Below are 9,248 nucleotides of genomic sequence, written 5' to 3'. Positions count from 1 at the left end.
GAGTTTACCAGGATTAACATCCTAAGAGCTTAGAGCCAGGGTCCTGGTGGTGGGAGGTGGAGGTAGGGGGAACCAGAGGGAAAGAGCAGGGCCTGGAAGATGGGCTGGTGTCTACCTCCTGCAGGAAGTAAGGAACCAGCCACCTCCCAGGAAGCCCCAGGCTGCTTGCTCCAAGGGCCAGGGCCAGGATGGGAAAGGGGGCACCCTGGGCTGGGCCAAACCTGGAGGATTCTGGGGGCTCTAGCTGGAGGGCCAGGTCCAGACCTGTCGAGTAAAGAAATCCCAGAATCCAGCCCCCCGCCCACCTTGCTGGGGAGACTGAGGCCCAGAGAGGTTACCTAGGGGCCAGCTGAACGCTCCATCAGCACACATTGCCGGGGGGGGGGGGGGGTGTGTGGGAGGGGGCGCGTTCCCAGGTCCTGCTCTGGGTGGGGTGGGGCACGGGGATCAGAGGCAGCTGTGCCCTGGGCCCCCCGTTCCTCTGCTTGCTCTCACAGGCTGGCCCCTGGAGCCCGTCCTCCTCCTAGTGGGGACCTCGGGCTTGCGGGGAGGGCCCAGCCTGCAGCCCTGCCTAGGAGACCATGGCTGTGAGCCCTGCCCCCGCAAACCCAGGCCAGGCCCCCACCTCCATGCTGCCACCCCACAGAGATGGGACAGCTCAGCCAGGACCCCCTCAGCCCTCTGGAGCTGCTGGTGGCTCAGCACAGGCTGGGGGTCCCCTGGGCGAGCAGGTGACCCCGGGGCTGCCTGGAGGAGGGGGCAGGCAGTGGAGGAGCCTCTGAGCAGGGATGGGGCAGAGTGTGAGGGGCGCAGGGCTGGGGGCTGAGCTCGGTGCACAGACACAGACACAGAAGGCAGCCGGGTGGGCACGCAGAGGGATTCTTTCTTTTATTGAGACTGGGAGCAGGTGGCACACGGCACACAGGCAGCACACAGCACAAAGTCACCTGCAGGCAGAGCTGGCAAGCGGTGGGTGGGGCAGCAGGGTGCCCTCCAGCAGGGGGATCTCTGGTGGGTTCTCAGGGTGCCCTGTGAGCCCGCCCTTCACGTGGGCGGGGCCGGGGCCGGCGGGGGGAAGACCAGGAGACCTGGGCCCGGCCTACGGGGGCCTGCGGGGTGGCGCCCGCGTCTAGCTGATGGCACTCAGGGCGTGGGTGAGGGTGTGCAGCTCGTCCCGGACACCATCCAGGGCGCGTCGGATGGCGTGGGGACTGTCCAGCACATCGATGGCCAGCGTGTATGGGTCGAACTTCACGGAGAAGGGGCGCTGGATGCGGGAGGCATAGCTCCTGGTAGGGGAGCCGGCAGGGACCCTCAGTCACCCAGTGGGGAGGAGCCGGAGGGCTGGGGCCCGGGTCTCCGTCACAGCAGGCTCAGAGCTCCCAGGACTTTTCTGAGCCGCCTGGGCCCCCAGAGCTCATTCTGTCCAACCAGCCAGACAAGATGGGGGACTGAGGCCTCCTCCAAGGGCTGGGGGCTGTTTACGGCAGGGAGGGACGGGCCTTTTCCAAGCGAGCCTCTGTGAGGCACTCCATCCCTCCCTGCTCCTTCCCGAGGCCCCGCTCAGCCAGGCCTCCTCCCTCAGGAAGGTTTCCAGACCGTGCGCCCTGCAGGGTCCATGACATCCCTGTCCCGAAGCTTGGGTGTGGGACCCAACCCCCGCCCCCCCACTGCAGGCACATAGATCCTGGGCTTCAGTCTCCCCGGTGACAACAGGAGCCTGGCTGGAAAAGAGGCCCCTTCCGAGGGCGAACGAGTGGGCCGTGTCGGGCTCTGCCCTCCTCCCCTGGGGAATGCTGGTCACTGCACCTGCAGCCCTGGAAACTCCCCGCTACCCCCAGGCTCCCCACCCAGCCCTCAGTCACCCCGGCCCTTGTCCTCTGTCCCCACCACGGCCCCAGCTGCTCAGAGGGCAGGGGACTGGGAAGGACCCCACACATCCATCTTACAAAGTCAAACTTCACCTCCTCAGAGCCTGGCCTTGGCCTGGCCTTGACGTGGCCACCAGCCCCGCAGGTCTCCCCTCCCCAGACTTTTCGGGGGTCCTGCTGCGGGAGGGGTGCTGTAACCGAGGTGTGCACTGTTTTCTCCACTGTGAAATGGGTTCGCGGGCCCGGCCTGCTGGCTGGCTCTCCCAGTTTGGGGGGCACGGTGGGGGTCTCGGCCTACCTGAGCTTGTCCTTGGCATCGCTGAAACTCTCAGACACGAAGTAGACAGGCTGATAAGTCTGGTCCTGGTAGGGCTGCACAGCCGCTGCGTCGGGGTCGAAGGCCCGGATCTCGGGGCCCTCAGACAGGGAGTGCTGGCGGGAGGCCGGGAGTTGGGGGGGAGGGGATCTCAGGGCCCCGAGGGAATTGGAGCCCCTTGGCCTGACTCCGCGGTGGGCTCTGGGTGTGGATTCACACCCGCCCCTCTCCACTGGGCGTCCTCCCGAGGCCTGGGGACAGTGCGGGTGGGACGGGGCAGGGACAAGGTTTCTTGGCCCCCCTAAGAGGGCAGCCCCAGCCTCCTGGGAGGCCCGAATCCAGAAGGCACAGCCAAGGTCACCCTCCCCGTGGGGACCCGGGCTCCAGCCCCTTCCTGGGGGGGCGGGGGGGGAGCGTCTCACCAGGAGCTCCCCATAGGAGGACAGCAGCCCCGCTCCGTAGGCCTTCACCTCGCCGTTCTGCTTGCACAGCCCAAACTCCACGGTGAACCAGTACAGCTGGTGGGGGCAGTTGGCAGGGTCAGCCGAGAGACCACAGCACAGCATTCCCCACCGACCATGGCCCCAGGCACCCACCACCCAGGCAGAGGCGAGCCAGGCTCCGGGCGGTCACGGCGTGAGAAGCGGAGACCTCAGCCTGGACAGGAGAGCCCGGCCCGGACCCAGCGTCCTGCAGGGGGAAGGACCCACCGTGGACAGCTTCTCAATTTCTTCGTCCGATGCCCCCAGGGATGCGAGGCCGATGTCCTGTGGGGGAGGGAGAGCTGAGGGGGGAGAGGCTCAGCCCACCATGGCTTGGGCGCCTGTGTGAGGGGAGGGTGCTGGGGCTGTCTGCAGCCCCTCCAGGGGCCTCCTGGACACTGCCAGGGTACAGAGACCCTCCCAGGGTGCAGGGACCCTCCTGGGATGCAGGGACGCTCCCAGGATCCATCAAGGGCCCAGGACCGCTCTCTGCCGTTCCTGGGAGAGCCAGCAGGTGGCAGCACAAGCCGCGGCACTCTGCCCCCAGCTTGTCCTCTGGGCACCGTGATCCGCTGACCCTCGGGAAAGGATTCTTCCCCGTCTTTGTTCTAAGGTGGTCTTCTCAGAACGGCCCGCCCGCCCCTCTCTTCCAGGACGATGCAGTCTCTCTGAAGTCTCATGACCCAGGTGTGGGCGGCGTCCAGCCCTGGGGGTGGGGAGGGGCAGGCAGCACCCGTCGCTGCAGGTGCCGCCCCCCAGCCCCTCGGCTGACGCCCAGCTCCTGAGGCCTCGAGGACGCACCTGGGAGAACTGGGCGAAGGTCCGGTCGGCCAGCATGGGCACGTGCCCCAGCAGCTCGTGGCAGCAGTCCCTGTGTTGGGGGCGGACAGCGGGTGGGGCCGGGGGCCGGGGCCGCAGCCTGCCCCCTCCCCCAGCAGCACGCGCCGGCCCCCGTCCTCCGCAGGCCCGGTGGCGGGCTGGGCTGGGCACTCACGGCTCGGGGGAGTGCATGGGTGAGGAGGCGTGGCGGATATACTGCGTGCACTGGAACACGCGGAAGGCCAGGCTGGCCAGGAAGTCCCGGGCAGACAGCAGGCCGGCCACGGGCCGCAGCTGGAAGCCGGTCCGCTCTGCAAGGGCGGCGGGCGGGCGGTCAGCGCGGGTGGGGCCGCCGGCTGCCCACCCCAGGCCCTCCCGCCGGGACCTCCACAGCGTCGCACCCTTCAGGAAGCGGGAGACGTCCTCCAGCTGGGGGATGCTGTCCTCCCGGTACCCGCAGAAGTGCTCCAGCAGCTCGAAAGCCTCCAGGTGTTCCCGGCACGCGTGGGTGGCATACAGGCCCCTCAGCGTGGTGTAGACCTCCTTCCTGTGGGCGGCGGGGGGGGGCTCAGCCTGGCCGGGTGCCCCCCACTCCCAACCTGGACCCCCGCCGCCAGCTCCAGACCCCTCCCCGCATCCAGCAGCCCCTCCTGTGGGCGCTCTGCTCTGCCCCCTGCAGACCCCAGGCAGCCTCACACTGCAGGCCTCTCACTGGCCCCAAAGACACTGGCCACTGGGAGTGGACGTCTCCCACCTGCAGCTTTGGGGGGTTTCAGGGGACCGTGGGAGGCCTCGGGAAGTCCCTCCTCCACCCGGACTTAGTCTGTCCTCTGGAGGCCACCACTAGCCACGCAGGGATTCTGGGGGTCTTTCCAGGCCCTCCTCATTCCCCACCCCACCCCTCCCCAGCTGCCATCACGGGGTCTCACCAGGTGGCAGTCTCCTCGGCCGTGTACTCCACGTGGGGAATAGGGTCACCTCTGGGGAGGGGGTCAGCGGTTAGTCCAGGCCCCCTTGGGGAGGGCGTGTATTGGGGGGACAGGAAGGGCCTGGGCTGAGCGAGCCCGGCTGTGTGGCCGCAGCAAGTTGCTTAACTGCTCTGTGCCTCCGTTTCTTCGGCTGTGACTTGGGGACCCCAAATCGGTGACCATGGTGACAGTGAAGGTGATGGCATTGGTGACAAAGACATCCCTCCCTTCCCCCCGCCCAGGTCTAGTGTGAGGCCGCAGGACGGGGTCTGGGTCTCAGAGAATGAGGCCCCGAGGGGGGGTCCTTACTGCTTGTACTGGAAGGCGATCTCAGCAATCAGCTTCCTGCGCTGGCGGTACACCTGGTCCGAGAAACCCTGACGGCAGAGTGGACACCATCAGCCGCCGCGGCCCACCAGCCCTCCCCACGCCCCCAGCCCAGACGCGGCCTGAGATACCGGCGGGCGCCTGGCAGCTGCACCCAGCCAGACCTCAGGGTTCCACCAGGAGCCGGCGGCAAACAGACACCCCGTCCCAAGCCGGGGTCCACGCCCACCGCCCCAGCCATGAGTACGGGGACAGGTCGGGGCCCCGGCTCACCGGATGGTCCAAGTCCAGGTCAGGGTCAAACTTGGTGACCAGGTGGTGACACTTGTCCAGCTCAGAAACTTTCCTTGGGAACCAGAGGACTTCACGCAGGAAGGAGGGTAGAAGGACCGGATTGGGTGTTGGGCTGTGGTGGGAGGGCCCCCCCCTGGAAGCAGCCTCCCGCTTGCGACTGGGGGGCTGGAGGTGACCCAGGCCCGGACACAGACGAGGAGGAAGGGGGAGGGCCGGAGCCAGCAGGGAGGGAGCCCCCAGGCCGTGCACGCGGTCACTGGGGTTCCCCGTGGGACCCCTTGCACCCCGATGTCTCGAGGTCACGTGGTCGCACTCCAGGGCGTAGGGGCAGCCTCACCCTTGTTCTCCCCGGCGCCCCGCACGTCTTCGGCCACACGGCGAAGGGAGCTGAGCAGGGTGGGCAGGGCGGCGCTGGGTACCTCACAGCGCAGGAAATACTCCAGGTGCGGGCCCCCTGCCCGCGGCTTCTGGGCGGGCCGGGTCTCCAGGTGGTGGATTTGGGCTTCAAATGACTTAGGAGCAAAAGCAGGGAGAAAGAGGGAGGGAGAGATGGAGAGACAGAGGCAGACAGGGGGGGAGGCGAGGGAGCTGGGCAGCAGGCACCGGGGTCGGCCCGCCCTGCCCTGCCCTGGATGCCGGCAGCCAGCAGCCCACAAGACCGCCTTCCAGACTCAGGGCCGCCGCTGGGCAGGTTTCAGCTGGGAAAATGGCTCTTGTCTAGTTGGTCTAACAGGGGCTGTCACAGGGTCCCCCAGACCCAGCGTTCCGGGTGGGGCCTTCTCCCAGGCAGCCTGATTTCCATCCCTGGTGGCCTCGTCCGAGACCTCTAGACACCCGGGGCTGGGGGTGGGCCCTGACCCCACTGTGGGCAGGTCGGGAGGCTCAGGCCCCCACCAAGCACCACTGAGTGCGGGGGGGCGGGGTGGGTGCGCTCCCCTGCCAGCTCCCATCACCCAGCAACGGGCGGAGCCTCAGTCCTCACGGCCCTCGGGCCACACGGCCACCGCTGGAGCTTGAGAGGAGTCGGCTGTAATGTCACTGGGGTGCGTGTGCCCGGATCCAGCAGCGAGAGCCATCAGCTGTCACATGAGCCCGGCCCCGCCAGGGCCAGGCGGGCATGGGGGGCCCTGCTTCCCCGGCTGCCCTGGGGGACCCGCACCCACCTGCCCCCAGGGTGAGGTGGTGGGCACGGGGGAGGGCTGGGGGCCGGGCTCAGGGAGCTGCTGAGCACAGAAGGGTGTGGCAAGGGGCTGTGAGCCCCCTCCCCGCGTGGCCCCCGGTGCGCCCTCACCTCAAACACCTTCACGGCCCGCGACAGCGCGGGGGGCTTGGTGGCCCGCAGGGTGAAGAGGAGGTTCACCACGGCCTTCCCGTCCCTCTCCTCCAGGGCCTCCCCAGGCTCCGCGGCTGCGGCTGCGGCCTCCGCCTTCTCTCGCTCCTTGCGGGCGTCCTGGATGAGGCTCTGCCGTCTCCCGACGAAGCGCGGGGACTGTGGGGACAGACGCGCCAGCTCCCCCCGCCCTCAGCCGGACCCACAGAACCTGGGACCCAGCTCCAGCATCGTGCCTGCCGGGGGCCGCAGGGGCGGGGGCGGGGAGGCGGCTGGGAGCCACAGCTGAGGGTGGCCTGGGGGAAATGCTGCGTGGCCTGTGCCCCCAGGCCACATCTAACCGGGTTAGGGGACCGGAGGGGTGAGTCGGGAGCTGCCCTGCTGCCCCCGGGCTGGGCAGGGCCAGGGGACACGGTGTCTGGCCCCATGGAATGACCTCTCCTCACGGCCCCATGCCCAGCCCTGCCTCACAGCCCAGGGCCCCTGGCCACACCTTGTCCACAGTCGTTCCCGAGACCGTGAGCCCCCGGGGTCTGTGTGTCTGCCCCGCCCCCCGGCCTGAGTAGAGAAGAAGCCCCCTGTCTGGGGCTCATCATTTGGAGCTGAACTTCCAAGAAGCTTCTGGTGCCCTTGGGTCTTGGAACATGGCAGGGGGCCGCGGGGGAGCCCTCCCCAGATCTCCCACTCTGCGGTGGGCGAGGTGTGGACAGAGCCAGGGGCCTGGGGTGAACACTCTCTACCCCACAGCCAGTCCCCTGAGATGGTGCCTGCAAATTAAATTTCCAGAACCCAGCCCGTGTTTTCATTAAAGCTCTATAAACAAGAGCCGTTTTAAACCTGCAGGGAGCCGATTATTCCAGGCCACCCCTGAGGACGAACTGGAGACCCCTCTTCCAGGCCAAGAAGCCCCCAGTTTTCCAGTCTCAGAGAGGGGGTGGCCCAGCGGGTCTTCCCAGCACAGCCTCCCTTGAATTCGGGGGCTCCCAAGTGGTGGGCCAGGCCTTGGGGGCCATCCCTGGTGGTCAGGGAGGCCCAGGGTTGCCGGGCAGGGAAACAGGGGAGGTGGGTTTCAAGACAGGAGATCCCATGTGGGACATGGAACGCGTGGCAGGTGGATGGGTGAATGACGGATGGACAGCTGGACGGACGGATGGACGGACGGATGGATGGACAGCTGGACAGACGGACGGATGGATGGATGGATGGTGGATGAACAGGTGAATGGGCGGGTGATGGATGGGAATCACCCTGGAGCTCAGACCTCCCTTCAGCTCAGCAGAACTGGGGCCTGCACCCCTGTTTGCCCAGTGCCCCCCACCACCTTGAGCTGCTGCAGGGCCTGGGACACTGTTGCACACACACTGGGTCCAGCAGGACCCACCCACAGAGATTCAAACACCCGGGCACAGGGGTTGCCCACAGAGTCCGGGCAGGGGAGGTTCTTGCGGCCAGGACTGGACGCCAGGCCTGGGTCCAGGGCGTCCATGTGGACCCTGAGCCTGGAGCCTCCCGCCAACCTTCAGGGGACACCCCTGGGCTTCTGGTTCGTGCCGGCCCACGGGCACCAGCCTGCCTCTTACCATGATGGCCTCGGCCTGCTTGGCGTCCAGCTCGGAGACGGCCCTGCGGAAGCCCTTGGCCTGCGGCGAGGCGGCGTTGGGGGTGGGCATGATGCCGGCGAGGTCCGGGCTCCGTCTCCACAGCCCTCTGCCAGGCGGCCTCTTATAGGCTGAGCTGACGTCAAAGCCCCTCTGGGTCCTCCACCTCCCACCTCCCACCTCCTCCGCGTCCCCCTCCTGCTGCCGCCTGAGGGAGGTGGGGTGGGCGAGGAGCACGGAGACGCAGGAGAAAGGGCTCTGTCCCATTAAATCTAATTGCATCCACCGTCACAGGCACCCAGGCGGGCGGCCGGCCCTTCCTCTGAATCATCCGGGCTCCGGCAGGCGTGCTCTGCAGGGCTGGGTGCAGCCGGGCCCCTCGGCCCACACCCAAGCCGGGTGATGGGCGGGTACACGGGGAGGTGGAGTTCTGGACACCCCACGGTGTTCGTTACACAAAACCCTGACTTTTGGTGGCCATTGGTCCAGAAAGCCAGGCTCAGACCTCAGATGTCAGGAGGCAATTTGCTTTTCCAGAAGATTCTTCACTTCACCAAATTTCCCAACAGGGTCCAGAGGCATGTTCCTGTTAGATGTCCTCAGCGGGAATGTTATCTGCCCCCTGCACCAGGCACATCCAGCAGGGCCCAGAATGTTCCAGAAGGGCACATCCTCCAGTGTGCAGGAGAATGAGGGATGCGGGAGTCAGGGAAGTCTCTAACAATTGTCCCACTGACTCCTGCATGGCCGTCTCGCCCCCTCTCCTGGCCCGCCCCTACCCCCCAGCGTCCCCCAAGGCCCTCTTACCACTTATCCCTGGGGTGTCACCACCTCGGGGATGTGCCCATCCCTGAGCACTGAGGCCCAGCCCCTGTGGCCCAACCCTTCTTCACGTGGTCCCTGGCATCATGTGGGTCCCGGGACAACCCCAGCCCAGAGTTTCTCCTGAGTTCCATGCACGATGTTCCTCTGGTGGTGCCCCCACCCCGGAGACCAGGGGACCGGAGGGGACCCCCCCTTGGCACCAGGCAGACGTGAGTCCTGCCCTGTCTATCGCGCCCCCTGGCCCATCCCCACGTTCAGGCACAGCTTTGGGAAAGGTGTGAGGCCCCCGGCAGCTCCAGCTGGTCACCATGTTGTCTCAGTCGACCCCCCCCGACACCCCTCATGCCCCGAAGAAGCACCCACTCTTCATCACAGCGGCCATCCGCACCCCTCTCCTCCCGGACCTTCCCCAAGTGTG

The 9,248-nt window shown here is 67.3% G+C and overlaps 1 protein-coding gene across 1 annotated transcript; it reads right to left on the bottom strand.

Annotated features, from left to right (window-relative positions):
- Positions 1-915: 915 nt before the first annotated feature.
- On the bottom strand, positions 916-8,077 carry TH (tyrosine hydroxylase). The gene is made up of 13 exons (XM_059929866.1): positions 7,988-8,077; positions 6,369-6,566; positions 5,415-5,589; positions 5,057-5,145; positions 4,766-4,833; positions 4,418-4,468; positions 3,890-4,035; positions 3,664-3,799; positions 3,471-3,540; positions 2,898-2,954; positions 2,610-2,705; positions 2,170-2,303; positions 916-1,289 (listed from the first exon to the last, which is right to left on the bottom strand). Exons 1-13 carry the CDS (start codon positions 8,075-8,077, stop codon positions 1,130-1,132), a joined length of 1,470 nt encoding a protein of 489 aa, XP_059785849.1. The 3' UTR covers positions 916-1,129.
- Between the last annotated feature and the right edge of the window lie 1,171 nt (positions 8,078-9,248).

This window comes from Balaenoptera ricei, chromosome 8 (assembly GCF_028023285.1).
Source record: "Balaenoptera ricei isolate mBalRic1 chromosome 8, mBalRic1.hap2, whole genome shotgun sequence".
Taxonomy (NCBI): Eukaryota; Metazoa; Chordata; class Mammalia; order Artiodactyla; family Balaenopteridae; genus Balaenoptera; species Balaenoptera ricei.
Note: the sequence above shows the minus strand (reverse complement) of the source record. Positions and strands in the feature narration are given on the sequence as shown.